Source organism: Coregonus lavaretus (assembly GCF_964263955.1).
Source record: "Coregonus lavaretus genome assembly, contig: HAP1_SCAFFOLD_813, whole genome shotgun sequence".
In the NCBI taxonomy this organism is placed as follows: domain Eukaryota; kingdom Metazoa; phylum Chordata; class Actinopteri; order Salmoniformes; family Salmonidae; genus Coregonus; species Coregonus lavaretus.
Genome location: NW_028164391.1, coordinates 68,856 through 91,868, shown reverse-complemented (window position 1 = coordinate 91,868; position 23,013 = coordinate 68,856). Strand labels below are relative to the sequence as shown.

At 44.8% G+C, this 23,013-nt stretch overlaps 1 protein-coding gene across 3 annotated transcripts; it reads right to left on the bottom strand.

Annotated features, from left to right (window-relative positions):
• Positions 1-226: 226 nt before the first annotated feature.
• LOC311117079 (PRELI domain-containing protein 1, mitochondrial-like) lies at positions 227-22,155 on the bottom strand. Of its 3 annotated transcripts, none has more exons than XM_084192065.1 (6): positions 22,026-22,155; positions 21,384-21,526; positions 18,239-18,464; positions 14,598-14,711; positions 9,679-9,757; positions 227-3,524 (listed from the first exon to the last, which is right to left on the bottom strand). In XM_084192065.1, exons 2-6 carry the CDS (start codon positions 21,473-21,475, stop codon positions 3,400-3,402), a joined length of 636 nt encoding a protein of 211 aa, XP_084048191.1. In that variant the 5' UTR covers positions 21,476-21,526; positions 22,026-22,155; the 3' UTR covers positions 227-3,399. The 3 variants fall into 3 exon arrangements, with proteins under 3 accessions (XP_084048191.1, XP_084048192.1, XP_084048193.1); XM_084192066.1 differs by having other exon boundaries at positions 21,384-21,500; positions 22,026-22,132; XM_084192067.1 differs by lacking the exon at positions 14,598-14,711 and having other exon boundaries at positions 22,026-22,143.
• Between the last annotated feature and the right edge of the window lie 858 nt (positions 22,156-23,013).

Below are 23,013 nucleotides of genomic sequence, written 5' to 3'. Positions count from 1 at the left end.
TGACTGACTGCCTTCAGGATGTTACCCACTGAGGTGACTGACTGCCTGCCTTATGACCTTGTCATTGCAACAAGAAAATGTCTGTATGCAGTCACCAGTCTTTCTCTGTCCCAGTACTCTCATGTAGCATTTCTATACTAGGGCCTTTTATATATGAATACATATTTGTAATATTGAAAAATAATCACTTCCTTCTTATTCAAGGCAGACACAAGGTACTATGAGATTGAGGAAAACAAACAGAAAATATTTATTGGTATTCATCAATAAGCCGATACTGTTGCTCAAACATAGCACATTCATAATTTGTATTCATTCATTTTTTAAAAGAGATTATCCAGTACTTTTGTATACTTTTTAGCCAGTAGTTCTGAAAGTAGAGCTCACGAGCCAAAAGTGGTCCCCGAATATCGTGTACTACGTCACATATGTGCAGATGTGCACCATGTCATTGCTCCCTCTCTCTCTCTGTAATCTTGCTAGCTGTCACTCAAATGTCGAGGGGCTGAAGCTCACTGGCTAGAACTAATTGCTTGAGGGCTGGCCCACGTGGGGGGAAAAGTGTTAGAAAAACAGTCTCATTCAAACTAGGGATCTCATGGCTAATTGAGGTGAGACAGTAATTCTGCTCATAGATTATGCATGTTTCTAAATTGGGTGGTTCAAGCCTGAATGCGGATTGGCTGACAGCTGTGGTATATCAGACCGTATTCCACGAGTATGACAAAACATTTTTACTGCTCTAATTGTGTTGGTAACCAGTTTATAATAGCAATAAGGCACCTCAGGGGTTTGTGGTATATGGCCAATATACCGCGGCTAAGGGCTGTATCCAGGGACTCCGCGTTGCGTCGTGCATAAGAGCAGCCCTTAGCCGCGGTATATTGGCCACATGCCACACCCCCTCGAGCATTATTGGTTAAAGGAACTACACACTGACACATCCAGCCCAAAACGGGAGGTTGAAAAACGACAGTCACACCCTGGATGTGATACAGTTCCAGAGCGTGTCTTTAAAAGACTCAAGCAGACAGACGACGACATCCTCAGCAATCCTGTCTTTTCACAACGCCAAGAGAAAGCCCAGCAGCAGCCCAGGCCGATCACGTTCAAGCAATGTGGACCCCCATCATCACACTAGTAACAACTTCAATTTTAAGCAAATGAAATATCATTCTGAATCAAAAAATTAAATTAAGCGCCATAACTCTTATAGCAAAGAGTGATGAATCAAGACTGAGTGAGACTTCTTTGAGATTTGCTTTTTGAGCAGTCTAGCTAGCAGAAACATTTACACTAGTAAGCCTAAAACACAAAACGTAAATAAAGACATGTGGCCAGTCATCTACAGGGTGAGAAACAGACCATATGACGTAAAGGAACTACACCGTTGACTCTTGTACTGGTAAAAGACAGAAGGGCACCGAGGCTGGCTGACTCCCAAAAATGTCACCCCATTCCCTATTTAGGGCACTACTTTAGATCAGGGTCTATAGGGCTCTTGTCAAAAGTAGTTGCACTATATAGGGAATAGGGTGCAATTTTGGGACGCACCCACTGAGTTGGAGGGAATGGTGGGTAGGTTTACAGATCCAGTATCAGCTCCCCCTCCCCCAATCCTAACCATTAGTGGGGGAAATGCTAAACTGACCCAATATCAGCGTCTAGGGACAGCTTCACCCAACCGCGTGAAACTCTTATCATCCTCATGGTGGCTATGAAAGTGTTCAGTAGGTGGACAGCAAGATGGAAACCTAACAAGAGTCACAAGTCATTTCTGGAGACATGAACCAGTCTCTTGTACTAGCTTCCCATAAAGGACAAGACAGACAAACACCAACGTCGTAGATCACAGTAGATCACCTGCTGGGTGGGATCCCTAATGCCGCAGTAAGTAGATCACCTGCTGGGTGGGATCCCTAATGCCGCAGTAAGTAGATCACCTGTTGGGTGGGATCCCTAATGCCGCAGTAAGTAGATCACCTGCTGGGTGGGATCCCTAATGCCGCAGTAAGTAGATCACCTGCTGGGTGGGATCCCTAATGCCGCAGTAAGTAGATCACCTGCTGGGTGGGATCCCTAATGCCGCAGTAAGTAGATCACCTGCTGGGTGGGATCCCTAATGCCGCAGTAAGTAGATCACCTGCTGGGTGGGATCCCTAATGCCGCCGCATACCTCCCAACAATAACAAGATCAATCTAGTTACTCAAGTTTAAAAATGATGTGACGTACAGTAACCACTTCCATAGCGTTTAGCCTCATCGCTTCCTTTCACTTTCACTACTAATATGTAGCCTTCATTTATGCAGGGTTTGTCTCATTGAGATCAGCATCTACACACTAACTGATAAGACCATGACAGGTGGAGGGAGTACAATGGAAACTAGTCCAGTGCTTTCACCGACCTGTTAAAAGAGTACTGTGCCGAAGGAAAGGAGACAGGGAAAGGAAGCTAGTGAGGGCTATTGAGACCCAGGCCAGACAGCAGTACGCTGCAGCCTCTGCAGAAGTCAGAGCAAACATACTTTTTTTTGGGCGCTTCGCAGAGCTGTTGTGAGGGAAGATGTCCAGGAAGTGAGTTTGTGTTTACACAGGACCTCCCTCCCTCACCTAAAATCAACCAATCAAGTCACTGCGGAGCTATACGGAGCCCTCTGCATTGTTACAAAATTTGGGAGTCGCACGGCGATTCGGTACGGAGCTTGATTTGGCCTCTGCATGCCTCCGGAGGCTTCGGAATTGCGTCACACCCTCCATACGAAGCCTCCGACCACATTTTCAGATCAAGCTAAATTTTACTAATGGTCCATCCCCTAGCTCACGGTCACACCTACGGTTGCAAAATTACTAAAGCATTCACAAAATACCCAGAAATCCTGGTTGGAGGATTCCAGACGTCCTGCTTCCCTCCTGGTCCGGGAATCTTTCAACTGGTTTTTCTGGAAAACCTGCGAATTTTGTGAAAAGTTACCGGAATTTTGCAACCCTAATCACAGATCAGATTCCCCTACCTCCAAAGGTAATCATTAGGGGGGTTGAATAAAATCTGATTCTGGACCAGCAAGTTAGAGCCAACCAGACCTGAGTTCAAATACTATTCAACATTTTTGAAATCCATTTTTGTATTTGCTTGAGCCTGTCTGGAGCGCCGGATGAGCATGGGTTTGCAGTATTCTATTGGTTCCCATTATGCCAGGCATGCTTAATCAATCCCAGATAAAGTACTTGAAATTATTTCTAAATAGTCTTTGAATCCAGGCAGGTCTGGCCAATGTTCCTCCCACTGGCACCTCGCGCTCCGGGTTGAAGTTTTCTTGGAAGAGATCATGGATCAGCTTCCCCTGCCCCAATCCTAACCATATCAGCATCTAGGGACAACTTCACCCTACGCTGGCAGCTCAGACATACTGTTGTTTCTTGTGAGCCTGTGAGGCCAGGTCTTTGGCTCTCTCTTTAGCTGCCAGAGCAGTCTCCCTGGCCCTCTCTGTAGCATGCTCAGCCAGGGTCCTGGAGGGGATCTCACCTGGAGGAGAAGAGAGAGAGAGGAGACATGGTGGTTAGAGAAGACAGAGGAAACATGGTGGTTAGAGAAGACAGAGGAAACATGGTGGTTAGAGAAGACAGAGGAAACATGGTGGTTAGAGAAGACAGAGGAAACATGGTGGTTAGAGAAGACAGAGGAAACATGGTGGTTAGAGAAGACAGAGGAAACATGGTGGTTAGAGAAGACAGAGGGAGACAGACAGACAGACAGACAGACAGACAGACAGACAGACAGACAGACAGACAGAGAGAGAGCTCAAAGACATTGCTCTTGCATTTTTTAGGATGTTTTTTCAAAAAATATAGATTTAGAGTTAGATAAAGTAGGATTTTTTGGCAGGGACATATACAGGATGCTACCCTCCACAACATAACCTTCACTCCAAACCTACACCCTGATTTTGGACGGAATTACCTGGAAGGCTTTCTACTACCAAGGATGACTATTCCCAAACTATACAGCAAATGCTCTGGCAAACAAACTGAAACCTGAAAACACCATCCAACCTGGAATTGAGTGAGTAATGTTTAGTCTGAAGCTATTTTTCACTTTCAAAAACCAAGAAGAAAAATACATTACAGTGATATATTTTACTTTATAAGGACTGAATGCGAAGGCTACCAAGCTTAAGCTTGCTTGTACAAAGAGATACAACTTCAATTAGCACTGAGGTGTGAAGTGAGAGGTGTCAAAGCCCTTGAGCCCAACAATGGCAGGAGAGTCGTACAGTCTACCCCAACCAAATGGAGAGGCCTTAGAAGCACCCCCCCGCTGTTCAGAGGTCATTAAAATACACCCTCTGAATGTAAAGAATGATAAGACACGAAAAGAGTACAAAATGAAGCTCCTTATGGGAAATCAGGAGACACTTTTTGCTGACTTTTATAAAAATGGGAACATAAGCAACTTAATGTTCCACACAGACCATCCCCTGGCATGGCACAGTGCTATATTAGCACACTACCCCTCTGTTAAGAGGGGGGGTGTTAGCGATGGGTGGAAACTCAGGATACTAGACAACGAGGACTCTGAGTCAGCTAATATAAATCTCTATAAATCTGGAACAGTAATGGTACAGGGCAACCCCAAACAGTTCCAGCTGGACTTTCACCTAATCAAAGAAATAGCTCAGCAGGAGAAGCTCTCCCTTGAGAAAGATACCCCTACCCCGAGCGGGTCAGACCAGAACTCTTCATTAAATAACCCCACAGAGCATCCCCAAGCGGAAAGTCAACTTCCCAGCACAGAGTACTACTCCCTCACTGAAATGAAGGATAACTTCACCCAGCTGGAGGTAAGGCAGGTGGAGCTGGAACAGCAGGTGAACACACTCCAGTCAGCACAGACCCAGACAACAGTCCAGCACAACAACACCCCCTTAACTAGACCTGAAGAGCTGGAGGTGGAGAGAGACATGTCTGCACTCTGGACTGTGGTGAGACAACATCAACAGGAGAAAGAGCAGGAGCAGGAGAAGAACAGAGCACTAGAGGAGAGGATCAGAGTGCTGGAGGAGAAGGTGAGAACGATGACGGGTGACAGAGAACAACCCATTAGAGAGCTGGCCACCCCCGCAGAGAAGCCAGCAGAACAGCCCACCTCAGATCCTGACCAAAGTCTCGACACCGCAGCAGAACAGTACACCCTAGACCCTGACCATAGTCTCGAAATCACAGCCAGACAAACAAATGAAGAACCCCAAGCCCAGGGGATCCCAACCCCTCTGATCACCCCCCCTGTCAGCCACCCTGAGAGCCCTCCTGACGACCCCCCCACACCCACTGAGGACATACACAAGCCACAGATTGTACTCCTTATGGACTCAAACGGGAAATACATACAAGAAAATAAACTTTTTCCCGAACACACAGTGTCTAAACTCTGGTGTCCAAACACCCAGCGCGCCCTTGACCTTCTGTCTGAGGACCGACTAGGATCACCCAGCCACATAATAATACACACAGGCACAAATGACCTGAGAACACAGCAGGAAAGGGTGGCCACATCACTCAAGGGAGTGATAGAAAAAGCTTCTTCTACTTTCCCCAAGTGGTTATCTCCACCCTGCTACCACGAAAATACTTCCACCCTGCCACCACACAGCGGGAGAATGCATTTCCCGTCACTGTGCCTCAAACCCTAATGTCTACTTGGCCCTCCACTCCACCCTGGACTTGAACAGCCTTTACGACCAGGTCCACCTATACAAGGCAGCAGTGCCCACCTTCGCCCGGACCCTAAAGGATATCGCCCTCAACCGCAGACCCAACACCTCACACAGGAGCAACAGATTAACAGACACCCCGCCCAGGCCAGCGAGACCCCCCCCCCCCCCCGGACCTACACACACAGAGGATCCCCGCCGAGAGGACCTACATCCAGACCACAGCACCACCAGCCACATCCACACCCCCACCCCCACCAATTAACACCCCCCCCCCATGTCAACCATGCCCACACCCCATTTAGGCCCCATCAGATCAGACCTATGCCCCTCCTACCCACCCCAAGCCCCCCACTCCCGCAAAGAGGGCCTCAACATGAAAGTCACACATACGCCCAGGCCGTGAGCAGGCAAACAGGCCCAACCCCCACTCTTACACTAGCCCAAGCCAATGGCATGTACCAGATGCTCAGCAGGCTCTGCTCACAATTACTGGCCTGAGGCCAAACCACACGACTAACAACATTGGACACTTTATGGAACACAAAGCCTTCACTGTCTCATCCTGGAATATCCAAGGCCTGAGGTCATCTGCCTTTGGCCTAAAGAGCAGGAACCTGGACTTCACCAAAGAAATCAGAAATACAGACATTGTCATCCTACAAGAAACATGGTATAGAGGAGATGGACCCACTGGTTGCCCTCTAGGTTACAGAGAGCTGGTAGTCCCATCCACCAAACTACCAGGTGTGAAACAGGGAAGGGACTCAGGGGGTATGCTAATTTGGTATAGAGCAGACCTAACTCACTCTATTAAATTAATCAAAACAGGAACATTTTACATTTGGGTAGAAATTCAAAAGGAAATTATCTCAACAGAGAAAAATGTCCTCCTGTGTGCTACCTATATCCCCCCACTAGAATCCCCATACTTTAATGAAGACAGCTTCTCCATCCTGGAGGGGGAAATCAATCATTTCCAGAGCAGAATTAGGCCGATACCCGCTAATGATCAAAATCCAGAAAAGGGCTGTTAAATTCTATAACCACTTAAAAGGAAGCGATTCCCAAACCTTCCATAACAAAGCCATCACCTACAGAGAGATGAACTTGGAGAAGAGTCCCCTAAGTAAGCTGGTCCTGGGGCTCTGTTCACAAACACAAACAGACCCCACAGAGCCCACAGAGCCCCAGGACAGCAACACAATTAGACCCAACCAAATAATGAGAAAACAAAAAGAGAATTACTTGACACATTGGAAAGAATTAACAAAAAAACTGAGCAAACTAGAATACTATTTGGCCTTAAACAGAGAGTACACAGTGGCAGAATACCGGACCACTGTGACTGACCCAAATTTAAAGGAAAGCTTTGACTATGTACAGACTCAGTGAGCATAGCCTTGCTATTGAGAAAGGCGGCCGTAGGCAGACCTGGCTCTCAAGAGTAGACAGGCTATGCGCACACTGCCCACAAAATGAGGTGGAAACTGAGCTGCACTTCCTAACCTCCTGACAAATGTATGACCATATTAGAGAGACATATTTCCCTCAGATTACACAGATCCACAAAGAATTCGAAAACAAACCCCATTTTGATAAACTCCCATATATATTGGGAGAAATCACAGCAGCAAGATTTGTGACCTGTTGCCACAAGAAAAGGGCAACCAGTGAAGAACAAACACCATTGTAAATACAACCCATATTTATGTTTATTTATTTTCCCATTTGTACTTTAACTATTTGCACATTGTTACAACACTGTATATATACATAATATGACATTTGAAATGTCTTTATTCTTTTGGAACTTCTGAGTGTAAGGTTTACTGTTAATATTTATTGTTTATTTCACTTTTGTTTACTATCTACTTCACTTGCTTTGGCAATGTTAACACACGTTTCCCATGCCAATAAAGCCCTTAAATTGAATTGAGAGAGAGAGAGAGGAGAGGGAGAGGGAGAGGGAGAGGGAGAGGAGAGAGAGAGGGAGAGAGAGAGGGAGAGAGAGAGACAGAGAGACAGAGAGACACAGAGACACAGAGAGAGAGAGGGAGAGGGAGACACAGAGAGAGAGAGAGAGAGAGAGACAGAGAGAGAGAGAGAGAGAGGGGAGAGAGAAAGGTAACGTGGCAGTTAGAGAAGAGAGAGGCGGGGAAACATGGTGGTTAGAGAAGAGAGAAAGAGGCAACATGGTGGTTAGAGAAGAGAGAGCGAGAGGCAACATGGTGGTTAGAGAAGAGAGAAAGAGGAAACATGGTGGTTAGAGAAGAGAGCGAGGGGAAACATGGTGGTTAGAGAAGAGAGAGCGAGAGGAAACATGGTGGTTAGAGAAGAGAGAGCGAGAGGAAACATGGTGGTTAGAGAAGAGAGAGCGAGATGAAACATGGTGGTTAGAGAAGAGAGAAAGAGGAAACATGGTGGTTAGAGAAGAGAGAGCGAGAGGAAACATGGTGGTTAGAGAAAAGAGAGCGAGAGGAAACATGGTGGTTAGAGAAAAGAGAGCGAGAGGAAACATGGTGGTTAGAACATGGTTGGTTTCCTTGGAAGGAGAGTTTAGATCCCTCAAATTCAAACCCAACCTGGAAGCCAGTTCCACTGCTTTGTTCCACTGTTCCCCTATAAATCAGGGACTGGTTTAGACCTGGGACACCAGTCATTGGTCCCCTATAAATCAGGGACTGGTTTAGACCTGGGACACCAGTCATTGCTCCACTGTAATCAGGGACTGGTTTAGACCTGGGACACCAGTCATTGCTCCCCTATAAATCAGGGACTGGTTTAGACCTGGGACACCAGTCATTGGTCCCCTGTAATCAGGGACTGGTTTAGACCTGGGACACCAGTCATTGCTCCCCTGTAATCAGGGACTGGTTTAGACCTGGGACACCAGTCATTGGTCCCCTGTAATCAGGGACTGGTTTAGACCTGGGACACCAGTCATTGCTCCCCTATAAATCAGGGACTGGTTTAGACCTGGGACACCAGTCATTGCTCCCCTGTAATCAGGGACTGGTTTAGACCTGGGACACCAGTCATTGGTCCCCTGTAATCAGGGACTGGTTTAGACCTGGGACACCAGTCATTGGTCCCCTGTAATCAGGGACTGGTTTAGACCTGGGACACCAGTCATTGGTCCCCTATAAATCAGGGACTGGTTTAGACCTGGGACACCAGTCATTACTCCCCTGTAATCAGGGACTGGTTTAGACCTGGGACACCAGTCATTGGTCCCCTGTAATCAGGGACTGGTTTAGACCTGGGACACCAGTCATTGGTCCCCTGTAATCAGGGACTGGTTTAGACCTGGGACACCAGTCATTACTCCCCTGTAATCAGGGACTGGTTTAGACCTGGGACACCAGTCATTGGTCCCCTGTAATCAGGGACTGGTTTAGACCTGGGACACCAGTCATTACTCCCCTGTAATCAGGGACTGGTTTAGACCTGGGACACCAGTCATTGGTCCCCTGTAATCAGGGACTGGTTTAGACCTGGGACACCAGTCATTGGTCCCCTGTAATCAGGGACTGGTTTAGACCTGGGACACCAGTCATTGGTCCCCTGTAATCAGGGACTGGTTTAGACCTGGGACACCAGTCATTGGTCCCCTGTAATCAGGGACTGGTTTAGACCAGATAAGCAGCAGTAGTCTGAACCTAAATGTAGTCCTTGGTAGAATATGATTGTAACTGATGAGACTAGACTCCAGCATGTCTTGTTGCTATGAAAGATTCAAGCAAAGAGACCGTTCCTTTTATAGCACATTAAACTGTAAAACTATATAGTATAGCCAGTCCCTCTCTGTATTGAACTAATAAAAACGACCCTCCTACAACAGTTCATCCATCTGATCCAAGTGTTTCTACCTCTCCACCACAAACACAGTACCGCTAATAATAAGGACCTGAACTGATCGGCCCACCTTATTTTACAGCGTAATAAAACTACTGCCATCCATCTTACCTTGCATTTTGGCCAGGACGTATTCAAACCCTTTCATGGTCTTTGTAACACTGGTCTTGAACCGGGCAAGGCCGAATTCCTGTAAAGTGAGGCCAGAGATGAATGATGGTTAGGGTATGACAGATGGGGAGGTCTGGTCTTGTTGTGTGGTATGACTGACATTGAGTAACGTTAGTTCCTGTGGTGTATTTTATTTGTATTTGTATTTATTATGGATCCCCATTAATACTCTTCCTGGGGTCCAGCAAAATTAAGGCAGTTATACATTTTAAAACATTACAATACCTTCATAACAGATTTCACAACACATTAAGTGTGTGCCCTCAGGCCTCTACTATACTACCACATATCTACAACACAAAATCCGTGTGTATGTGTGTATAGTGCGTATGTTATCGTGTGTGTGTATGCATGTGTCTGTGCCTGTGTTTGTGTTGCTTCACAGTCCCCGCTGTTCCATAAGGTGTATTTTTATCTGGTTTATTTTTAAAAAATCTGATTCTACTGCTTGCATCAGTTACCTGATGTGGAATAGAGTTCCATGTAGTCATGGCTCTATGTAGTACTGTGTGCCTCCCATTGTCTGTTCTGGACTTGGGGACTGTGAAGAGACCTCTGGTGGCATGTCTTGTGGGGTATGCATGGGTGTCTGAGCTGTGTGCTAGTCGTTTAAACAAATACAAGTAGTGATGACGTCAATCTCTCCTCCACTTTGAGCCAGGAGAGATTGACATGCATATTATTAATATTAGCTCTCTGTGTACATCCAAGGGCCAGCCGTGCTGCCCTGTTCTGAGCCAATTGCAATTTTCCTAAGTCCCTCTGTGGCACCTGACCACACGACTGAACAGTAGTCCAGGTGCGACAAAACTAGAGCCTGTAGGACCTGCCTTGTTGATGGGGCAGCAGGTAGCTTAGTGGTTAAGAGCGTTGTGCCAGTAACCGAAAGGTCGCTGGTTCTAATCCCCGAGCCGACTAGGTGAAAATCTGTCGATGTGCCCTTGAGCAAGGCACTTAACCCTAATTGCTCCTGTAATTCGCTCTGGAAAAGAGCGTCTGCTAAATGACTAAAATGTAATGTAAATGTAAAAAGGACCTGCCTTGTTGATAGAAGGCAGAGCAGTGCTTTATTATGGACAGACTTCTCCCCATCTTAGCTACTGTTGTATCAATATGTTTTGACCATGACAGTTTACAATCCAGGGTTACTCCAAGCAGTTTAGTCACCTCAACTTGCTCAATTTCCACATTATATAATACAAGATTTAGTTGAGGTTTAGGGTTTAGTGAATGATTTGTCCCAAATAAAATGTTTTTAGTTTAAGAAATATTTAGGACTAACTTATTCCTTGCCACCCACTCTGAAACTAACTCCAGCTCTTTGTTAAATGTTGCAGTCATTTCAGTCGCTGTAGTAGCTGACGTGTATAGTGTTGAGTCATCCACATACATAGACACACTGGCTTTACTCAAAGCCAGTGGCATGTCGTTAGTAAAGTTTGAATAAAAGTAAGGGGCCTAGACAGCTGCCCTGGGGAATTCCTGATTCTACCTGGATTATGTTGGATAGGCTTCCATTAAAGAACACCCTCTGTGTTCTGTTAGACAGGTAAATCTTTATCCACATCATATCAGGGGGTGTAAAGCCATAACACATACGTTTTTCCAGCAGCAGACTATGATCGATAATGTCAAAAGCCGCACTGAAGTCTAACAAAACAGCCCCCACAATATTTTTATCATCGATTTCTCTCAGCCAATCATCAGTCATTTGTGTAAGTGCTGTGCTTGTTGAATGTCCTTCCCTATAAGCGTTCTGGAAGTCTGTTGTCAATTTGTTTAATGTAAAATAGCATTGTATCTGGTCAAACACAATTTATTCCAAAACCGTACTAAGGGTTGGTAACAGGCTGATTGGTCAGCCATTTGAGCCAGTTAAGAGGGCTTTACATTTTAGTCATTTAGCAGACGCTCTTATCCAGAGCGACTTACAGTTAGTGAATACATTTTTTATTTTTCATACTGGCCCCCCGTGGGAATCGAACCCACAACCCTGGCGTTGCAAACGCCATGCTCTACCAACTGAGCTACATCCCTTCCGGCCATTCCCTCCCCTACCCTGGACGACGCTGGGCCAATTGTGCGCCGCCCCATGGGTCTTTACTATTCTTAGGTAGGGGAATGACTTTTGCTGCCCTCCAAGCCTGGGGGCACACACATTCTAGTAGGCTTAAATTGAAAATATGGCAAATAGGAGTGGCAATATCGTCTGCTATTATCCTCAGTAATTTTCCATCAAAGTAGTCAGACCCCTGTGGCTTGTCATTGTTGATCGACAATAATACTTTTCACCTCTTCCACAATCACTTTACGGAACTCAAAATTAAAATTATTGTCTTTCATAATTTGGTCAGATATACTTGGATGTGTAGTGTCAGCGTTTGTTGCTGGCATGTCATGCCTAAGTTTGATAATCTTGCCAATGAAAAAAGCATTACAGTAGTTGGCAATATCAGTCGGTTTTGTGATGAATGAGCCATCTGATTCAATGAATGATGGAGCTGAGTTTGCCTTTTTTTCCAAAATGTAATTGAAGGAGCTCCAAAGCTTTTTACTATCATTCTTTATGTCATTTATCTTTGTTTCATAGTGTAGTTTCTTCTTCTTTTTATTCAGTTTAGTCACATGATTTCTCAATTTGCAATACGTTTGCCAATCAGTTGTGCAGCCAGACTTATTTGCCATTCCTTTTGCCTCATCCCTCTCAACCATACAATTTTTCAATTCCTCATCAATCCACAGGGATTGTTTACAGTCATTTTCTTAAATGGGTGCATGCTTATTAGTAACTGGGATAAGCAATTTCATAAATGTGTCAAGTGCAGTGTCTGGTTGCTCCTCATTACACACCACGGACCAACATATATTCTTTACATCATCAACATAGGAATCACTACAAACAATAACAAAACAACAACAATTTCTTTACATCAACAACACAGGAATCACTACAAAACGTATTGTATGACCTCTTATACACTATATTAGGCCCAGCCTTTCCTTTCCTAGATATGGCTACTATATTGTGATCACTACATCCGATGGATCTGGATTCTGCTTTCAAGCACATTTCTGCAGCATTAGTAAAGATGTGATCAATACATGTTGATGATCTCATTCCTGTGCTGTTTGTAACCACCCTGGTAGGTTGACTGATAACCTGAACCAGGTTGCAGTCACTGGTTACAGTTTGAAGCTTTTTCTTGAGTGGGCAGCTTTGATGAAAGCCAGTCAATATTTTAAATCACGCAGATAATATATCTCTCTGTTGATATCACATACATTATCAAGCATTTCACACACGTTATCCAGATACTGACTGTTATCACTTGGTGGTCTATAGCAGCTTCCCACCAGAATGGGCTTTAGGTGAGGCAGATGAACCTGTAGCCATATTACTTCAACAGTATTTAACATGAGATCCTCTCTAAGCTTTACAGGAATGTGGTTCTGAATATAAACAGCAACACCACTGGCATTTCTGTCTTTTCTGTAAATGTTATCACCTTGTATTGCTACCACTGTATCAAAGGTATTGTCTAAGTGAGTTTCAGAGATAGTCAGAATATGAATGTAATCTGATCCTAGCAAGTTATTGATTTCATGAACCTCGTTTCTTAATCTACATATGTTAACGTGGGCTATTTTGAGCACTTTTCTGGGATGCTTGCTTGTTTTCATTGCTTTTCTGGGAAGCTTAGCAGAAGTAGATATTCTCATGTTATTTATGTTAGTGCAGGGTGAGCTGCACACAGTGGACTTCCTACTAGGGCACACAGCCTCAGTGCTAACAGCATAAATCTGGTTCATAGGCACATGATTACTGCATACAACAGCTGTAGGATCAGCAGAGGCATTCAGGGCAGTTAGAGGGACATAAATTAGGTTAGTTACATGATGTCTTCCAACGCCCTTAGGATAATGTACATTTGCTGAAGCATTATGACAACTCAGTGACACAATTGTAGGGTTTAATTGAGCTGGGCTTGGGTCATTGATAAGTCATTGTCTCAACGCAGCCTTATAATGCTTTGAAAGGATCCAGGAACCCAAATTATTTGGGTGGATCCCATCCTCCTCATAAAACGTGTTTTGTTTCCAAAAGGTATCGAAATTGTCAACAAAAGTTACACCCATTGAGCTGCAATAATCACATAGCCAGTTGTGAAGAGAAAGAATCCTGCTAAAGCGTTAAATACCACGATTCAGAGAGGGCACAGGGCCAGATATGATGCCATGATTCAGAGAGGGTACAGGGCCAGATATGATGCCATGATTCAGAGAGGGTACAGGGCCAGATATGATGGGTCTTTTATTAGTGTCTAGAAGAGAGTCAATCAGCTCTTTAAAATCCAGTTTCAACTGTTCAGAGCTGCGCTTCATAATGTAATTAAAACCCCACATGGTCTACGATAGAATCGATGTCCATGTCCTGGCGGAGAACATTCTGGAGCAGCTTAGTAATGTCATTTACTCGAGCTCCGGGATAGCACAGTGTTTTTGCACCAGGAACGGTCACATTTCTTACCATGTGGTGGTTACGGTGTGACAGAATAGCCTGGACAAGCTTGACAATTGACGGCGCAAACAGATCTAACGACAGACAGTGAATGATGTTAGTAGTTGCTGGCAGTTAGTGTGGACATGTCTTAACTTTCAGAGTTAGAACCCAACTGGGTTTATCAAAGTCAGATACCAGACAGTCAATCATTCAACAACTTCTACACAGGCTGAACAGGCAAATGGCCAGCTTGTGGTTCCTTTACGACAGTCTTTCTGTAACTCATATATCTACATGGATAGCTATATAGTACCAGTACCACTTCCCCCTGGCGGGGTGGGTTTCGGACTGCACACACCTGTATAGCTCTGGAGAGCCCGTAGACGTTGGACGAGATCCAGGCCTCTCTGTTAATCTCCGTCCAGCTGGTGTTGTCAGGGTTAATTCTGTACTCACAACGCTCCTCCACAGACTGACAGGGGAATCAAAACATAACAAGACCTTATTATGACTACAGTATAGTGTATATAGCGCATTCGGAAAGTATTCAGACCCCTTGACTTTTTCCACATTTTGTTGTGTTACAGCCTTATTCTAAAATTGATTAAATTAATTGTTTTCCTCATCAATCTACACACAATACCCCATAATGACAAAGTGAAAAACAGGTTTTTAGAAATGTTTGCAAATGTATTAAAAATATAAAACAGAAATACCTTATTTGCATGAATATTCAGACCCTTTGCTATGAGACTCGAAATTGAGCTCAGGTGCATCCTGTTTCCATTGATCATCCTTGAGATGTTGATTGGAGTCCACCTGTGGTAAATTCAATTGATTGGACATGATTTGGAATGGCACACACCTGTCTATATAAAAGGTCCCAAAGTTGACAGTGCATGTCAGAGCAAAAACCAAGCCATGAGGTCGAAGGAATTGTCTGTAGAGCTCCGAGACAGGATTGTGTCGAGGCACAGATCTGGGGAAGGGTACCACAAATGTCTGCAGCATTGAAGGTCCCCAAGAACACAGTGGCCTCCATCATTCTTAAATGGAAGAAGTTTGGAACCACCAAGACTCTTCCTAGAGCTGGCCGCCCGGCCCCAACTGATCAATTGGGGGAGAAAGGCCTTGGTCAGGGAGGTGACCAAGAAGCCGATGGTCACTCTGACAGAGCTCCAGTGTTCCTCTGTGGAGATAGGAGAACCTTCCAGAAGGACAACCATCTCTGCAGCACTCCACCAATCAGGCCTTTATGGTAAAGTGGCCAGAAGGAAGCCACTCTTCAGTAAAAGGCACATGACAGCCCGCTTGGAGTTTGCCAAAAGGCACCTAAAGACTCTCAGACAATGAGAAACAAGATTCTCTGGTCTGATGAAACCAAGATTGAACTCTGTGGCCTGAATGTCAAGCGTCACGTCTGGAGGAAACCTGGCACCATCCCTACAGTGAAGCATGGTGGTGGCAGCATCATGCTGTGGGGATGTTTTTCAGCGGAAGGGACTGGGAGACTAGTCAGGATCGAGGGAAAGATGAACGGAGCAAAGTACAGAGAGATCATTGATGAAAACCTGCTCCAGAGCGCTCAGGACCTCAGACTGGGGCGAAGATTTACCTTCCAAAAGGACAACAACCCTAAGCACACAGCCAAGACAACGCAGGAGTGGCTTCGGGACAAGTCTCTGAATGTCCTTGAGTGGCCCAGCCAGAGCCCGGACTTGAACCCGATCGAACATCTCTGGAGAGACCTGAAAATAGCTGTGCAGCGACGCTCCCCATCCAACCTGACAGAGCTTGAGAGGATCTGCAGAGATGATGGGAGAAACTCCCCAAATACAGGTGTGCCAAGCTTGTAGCATCATACCCAAGAAGACTCAAGGCTGTAATCGCTGCCAAAGGTGCTTCAACAAAGTAAAGGGTTTGGATAGTTATGTAAATGTGATATTTCAGTTTGTTATTTTTAATACTTTTGCAAAAATGTCTAAAAACCTGTTTTTGCTCAGTCATTATGGTGTATTGTGTGTAGATTGATGAGGGAAAAAAACAATTTAATCCATTTTAGAATGAGGCTGTAACAAAATGTGGAAAAGTGAAGGGGTCTGAATACTTTCCGAATGCACTATCAATAAAGTTTGATTTGATTGATGACATTACAGCTGTAGAATATTTAATGAACTGTAATTTTCACAAAGACAAGTGCAGTTTTTCCATAAACTTTTAATTGATAACTTGGTATTTTACCACTTGACATATCAATCATATAGTGGAAAGGATCCTATAAATCAAGACTGTGTGAATGCATGTGCCACTCCGAATAAATAAATACTGTGCCTTTGAAGATTTGTCTCTGGTCATGAAACGACAATACAGGTTGGATGTCTCAATATATATATATATTTTTTAAACTGTTTTTGCTTAGTCATTATGGGGTATTGTGTGTAGATTGATGAGGGAAAAAAATGTTTTAATCCATTTTAGAATAAGGCTGTAACGTAACAAAATGTGTAAAAAGTCAAGGGGTCTGAATACTTTCTGAATGCACTGTACATAGCCGATGGAGTCTATAATGTGATTTATGAACTGCAGTAGGAGATATACAGTGCAGAGCAGTATAAAGACCTGGTTCTTCATAGTGAAAGGGAAATACTGCTCAAATTCAAATACACTACATGGCCAAAAGTATGTGGACACTCCTTCACATTAGTGGATTCAGCTATTTCAGCCACACCCGTTGCTGACAGGTGTATAAAATCGAGCACACAGCCATGCAATCTCCATAGACAAACATTGGCAGTAGAATGGCCATACTGAAGAGCTCAGTGACTTTCAACGTGGCACCGTCATAGGATGCCACCTTTCCAACAAGTCAGTTGGTCAAATTTCTGCCCTGCTAGAGCTGCCCCGGTCAACTGTAAGTGCTGTTATTATGAAGTGAAACGTCTAGGAGCAACAACGGCTCAGCCGCGAAGTGGTAGGCCACACAAGCTCATAGAATGGGACCGCTGAGTGCTGAAGCGCGTAGCTCGTAAAAATCGTCTGTCCTCGGTTGCAACACTCACTACTGAGTTCCAAACTGCCTCTGGAAGCAACGTCAGCACAACAACTGTTCGTCGGGAGCTTCATGAAATGGGTTTCCATGGCCGAGCAGCCGCACACAAGCCTAAGATCACCATGCACAATGCCAAGCGTTGGCTGGAGTGGTGTAAAGCTCGCCACCATTGGACTCTGGAGCAGTGGAAACGCGTTCTCTGGAGTGATGAATCACCCTTCACCATCTGGCAGTCCGACGGACGAATCTGGGTTTGGCGGACGCCAGGAGAACGCTACCTGCCCCAATGCATAGTGGCAACTGTAAAGTTTGGTAGAGGAGGAATAATGGTCTGGGGCTGTTTTTCATGGTTCGAGCTAGGCCCCTTAGTTCCAGTGAAGGGAAATCTTAACGCTACAGCATACAATTACATTCTAGACGATTCTGTGCTTCCAACTTTGTGGCAACTGTTTTGGGAAGGCCCTTTCCTGTTTCAGCATGACAATGCCCCCGTGCACAAAGCGAGGTCCATACAGAAATGGTTTGTCGAGATTGGTGTGGAAGAACTTTACTGGTCTGCACAAAGCCCTGACCTCAACCCCGTCGAACACCTTTGGGATTAATTGGAACGCCGACTGCAAGCCGGGCCTAATCGCCCAACATCAGTGCCCGACCTCACTAATGCTCTTGTGGCTGAATGGAAGCAAGTCCCCGCAGCAATGTTCCAACATCTAGTGGAAAGCCTTCCCAGAAGAGTGGAGGCTATTATAGCAGCAAAGGGGGGGACCAACTCCATATTAATACCCATGATTTTGGAATGAGATGTTCGACGAGCGGGTGTCCACATACTTTTGACCACGTAGTGTAAATTCAAAGATGAAGACTTGCGTTGGCTCCCTGAGCTAATGCCTAGGCTTTAGCTCAGCGGGCCAACACAGTCACAGTTCGAATCCCAGTGGGGTCACACGTACCATCATGCGTGCGTGGCTGATGTTCCAAGTCAGCGTTGTCATGGTTCTGTTCTGGGGGTCCACGATGGAATCCTCGATGATGTAGGCGTGCCTCGCCATGGTAACCGGCAGGTACTTCTCCATCCAGCGAGGGGCGCGGTTCGTTTTGGTCAGCAGTCGTCTAGAGACCAGACAGTTACCGGGGGTTACCTCCCTGAAGATGATGTCCTCCGTTAGGACATGGTTACTGTGGGCAGAGAAGAGATGATTGAATTGGAAAAACTATCAGAGACTTTGGAGCAAGAGAGGAGATGGGAGGGGTGAAGACATGCTGGGGAAGAGGAGACTGAAGGGGTGAATTAGGTATGATTGCAAGATTAGGGATACTGCAAGATTAGAGGTCGCAACATTGTATCTGTCTCAATGGCGCTGCCCCGTGACAGACGCAGTGACGGGACTGCTACAACGTTGTGATGTCTATCCATCTCTATGCTACAACGTTGTGATGTCTATCCATCTCTATGCTCCAACGTTGTGATGTCTATCCATCTCTATGCTCCAACGTTGTGATGTCTATCCATCTCTAGGCTACAACGTTGTGATGTCTATCCATCTCTATGCTCCAACGTTGTGATGTCTATCCATCTCTATGCTCCAACGTTGTGATGTCTATCCATCTCTATGCTCCAACGTTGTGATGTCTACACATCTCTATGCTACAACGTTGTGATGTCTATCCATCTCTATGCTCCAACGTTGTGATGTCTATCCATCTCTATGCTCCAACGTTGTGATGTCTATCCATCTCTATGCTCCAACGTTGCGATGTCTATCCATCTCTATGCTCCAACGTTGCGATGTCTATCCATCTCTATGCTCCAACGTTGCGATGTCTATCCATCTCTATGCTCCAACGTTGCGATGTCTATCCATCTCTATGCTCCAACGTTGCGATGTCTATCCATCTCTATGCTCCAACGTTGTGATGTCTATCCATCTCTATGCTCCAACGTTGTGATGTCTATCCATCTCTATGCTCCAACGTTGTGATGTCTATCCATCTCTATGCTCCAACGTTGTGATGTCTATCCATCTCTATGCTCCAACGTTGTGATGTCTATCCATCTCTATGCTCCAACGTTGTGATGTCTATCCATCTCTATGCTCCAACGTTGTGATGTCTATCCATCTCTATGCTACAACGTTGTGATGTCTATCCATCTCTATGCTCCAACGTTGTGATGTCTATCCATCTCTATGCTCCAACGTTGTGATGTCTATCCATCTCTATGCTCCAACGTTGTGATGTCTATCCATCTCTATGCTCCAACGTTGTGATGTCTATCCATCTCTATGCTCCAACGTTGTGATGTCTATCCATCTCTATGCTACAACGTTGTGATGTCTATCCATCTCTATGCTACAACGTTGTGATGTCTATCCATCTCTATGCTCCAACGTTGTGATGTCTATCCATCTCTATGCTACAACGTTGTGATGTCTATCCATCTCTATGCTACAACGTTGTGATGTCTATCCATCTCTATGCTACAACGTTGTGATGTCTATCCATCTCTATGCTACAACGTTGTGATGTCTATCCATCTCTATGCTACAACGTTGTGATGTCTATCCATCTCTATGTTACAACGTTGTGATGTCTATCCATCTCTATGCTACAACGTTGTGATGTCTATCCATCTCTATGTTACAACGTTGTGATGTCTATCCATCTCTATGTTACAACGTTGTGATGTCTATCCATCTCTATGCTCCAACGTTGTGATGTCTATCCATCTCTATGTTACAACGTTGTGATGTCTATCCATCTCTATGCTCCAACGTTGTGATGTCTATCCATCTCTATGTTACAACGTTGTGATGTCTATCCATCTCTATGCTACAACGTTGTGATGTCTATCCATCTCTATGTTACAACGTTGTGATGTCTATCCATCTCTATGCTACAACGTTGTGATGTCTATCCATCTCTATGTTACAACGTTGTGATGTCTATCCATCTCTATGTTACAACGTTGTGATGTCTATCCATCTCTATGTTACAACGTTGTGATGTCTATCCATCTCTATGTTACAACGTTGTGATGTCTATCCATCTCTATGCTACAACGTTGTGATGTCTACACTATCTTTCTTACCTGTAGGGGTTGCCTAATTATTCAAGCAATGCTTGATATACAGTCTAAAACGTATCTCTGCAAAATTGTTGAAGTGTTCCTTACAAGCCAGACTGTTTAATAAAATTACATTTGAACTTACTCTACCGGTTGTCTGTGCGATTGGTCCTTCATTCACTCAAAATTTTAGACAGAATATCCACAGGAAAGTTCCATTACATTACACATAAGAGTCATTGGACGAAGGCGTCTTCTGTAGGGAGGAGTTTTGTTTAGAGCCGCGATGCTCGGTCTGACCATTAACACGCATCGCTTGCGGTATGGTTTTGGAACCATAAGGACCTTATCTTTCATACCGGCGAGAAATAATTCTCAAAAATCGAAATGCTAAATTGATACACACCATTATAGGGTTCCCACCCGGCCATCTCTCCATGTTACAGCGCTCGTTTACAGATGGAAGACAGAGTGGACTACCTGTGCTAATTAGCTGTGCTAATACCTGTGCTAATTAGCTATCTGCGTTTCCTGTGTGTAAATGGACAGACAGACGCCACAAACGTATTGTCACTGAAAAATACTGCTGGCAGCAACTGTGTACAGTAAATGTGTATTTTGCTTTTGTGAAATAATTTTGATGTGATATGAAAGTAGAGGGCTTTGTGTTTCTAGGACAGTACAGCAGTTGAGAATCGATTCACGTTTAGATGGAGTATTTGGCTGTTTTGGCTTCCAGAGCCAATTCGCCCTATAAACAGAACATGTAAGGTTCTTGGACATAGGCAGCGTTTCCCAAACCCTAAGGGGTGAACGTTTTGGTTTTTGCCCTAGCACTACACAGCTGATTCAAATAATTAACTCACCATCAAGCTTTGATTATTTTTAAATCAGCTGTGCAGTGCTAAGGCAAAAACTAAAACGTGCACCCCTTGTGGTCCCCAGGACCGAGTTTGGGAAACGCTGGACTAAGGATTAACTTTAGGCTCCTTTTGTCCAGTATTGGGCTAGGTTAAGGGTATCTTTCTTACCTGTAGGGGTTGGGATATCGCTCCCAGAAAGCAGTGCAGACTTGGTCCCAGGAACTTTTCAGAAGACCCACGCAGGCAAAGTACTTCACCATTGTTCCCGTAAAAAGATGACTTTATCTGTAACGTTACACTTTGGTAAATACCTGTTAGAAGAATAGTACACGTGCGTGAGCTCAAATTAGCTAGGATATGATCAATTACATGCCTATTAGAAGGCTGCACTAAATACCGAAACTCCTAGATAAGCATAGAAAGTGGAATGCTGCGCTTTAAATGACAGCTGTCAATCAACTTCAGTGAAATTAAAGCAGTAACCTGCACACTAGCCATAGCTAACGTTAACCTGTCTGTCCATAATATCGCTATATGTATGTCCATATACTGCTCGATGTGCAACCCAGTTCTGCTAACGACATCGTTAGTGACAGTTTGACAGGTCATGGGATAAAAACTGAAACGGTCACGTCTGCACGCAGTCCCTCTAGTCTTGCTAGAATGCTAAGGTAACGAGCTAGCTAGTTAGCTTAGCATAGCGTGGGAGTCAACGCCATGTATTTATTAGCTACCTTGACCCATTTTCATATGAGAAAAAAATCTACACATCTTTCCGCTTGAATCTGAAACGGTAAGAAAGCCACTTACCTCGTTGGCAATACCATTTACAGCGGAGATAAGTGCATTTTCTACTACTTTTAGAAGAATGTAGCTTGCAACTACATGAAAGACTGATTCGGGCCGATTGAATGGGAAGTTCAAGAACAACGTCATATCCGGTGCGAGTAGACCAAAAAGCAGAGAGGAAGAGGCGTAGCGAGAGGGATACCTGGGGCCAACATCTGGCTTCTCCAGCAGGTGGCGTTGTTTCGGGGGAAGGACGATGGCGGAAGCGGAGAAGGCGCTTGAATCTGATGGCGGTGGAAATAAGGATGAATGGACTTTTGTCCAAAAAGGATGGAAAATTAAGTACAATTATTGTGGGGAAAGGAAACGTCTAGAGTTGGTTTTACCCCATGGTATCTGGTAAGAGTTCGTTTTCTGGGAGTATTGGTGCTGTTCTTATTATACCTCAGTGAATCGGGGCCCGATTTGGTGGATCGTGGACAGGATCCAAAATGGTGAAAAAAGCCTTGGGTACAGTAGTCAGTGAAATACAAGAGGAGTGCGCTTGCATTGATTTCGTGTTTTTCAGCTGATCAAAAGGAACGTTTGTTGGCCTCCCTCTAGTTAATTATTATCCTGTGTTGTGTTTTGAGCTACGGAGCAGGGCACCCAAAAAATCCTGGAGTGGTCGACGTTCATAGGATGAATCGTGTGGTTAATGGAAGGAAGGAGCAGTGGGCAGTCTTGACAACTCCCCAGTAAGGAAAGGAGCTATTGGCTGTCCTAAAAGTCACTAGAAGTCAAAAAAAAAATTTGTTGATACAATTGTCTGCTTGGTGTCACTAAAGTACCTTATCACAACCCCCCCAGGTACTTAGAAACACTTACATCCGTGGACTCATCGAGGAGGAGGCTGAAACGCTGGTCACCCACATCTGCGACCAACTTTTTCAGAAAGTATGGTGCTAGAACACCATTAATCATTTCTGTGCACTTTGTCCTGTGCGTTTTGAAGTGGGTAGCAGCAGTG

Excerpts from the sequence above, each read along its gene's own strand:
- LOC311117079 (XM_084192065.1), bottom strand. The coding sequence starts at position 21,475 with ATGGTGAAGTACTTTGCCTGCGTGGGTCTTCTGAAAAGTTCCTGGGAC. Across the intron at positions 14,712-18,238 it reads TCAGCCACGCACGCATGATG|TCTGTGGAGGAGCGTTGTGA; the intron begins GTACGTGTGACC and ends TTCCCCTGTCAG. Across the intron at positions 3,525-9,678 it reads CGTCCTGGCCAAAATGCAAG|GTGAGATCCCCTCCAGGACC; the intron begins GTAAGATGGATG and ends CTTCTCCTCCAG.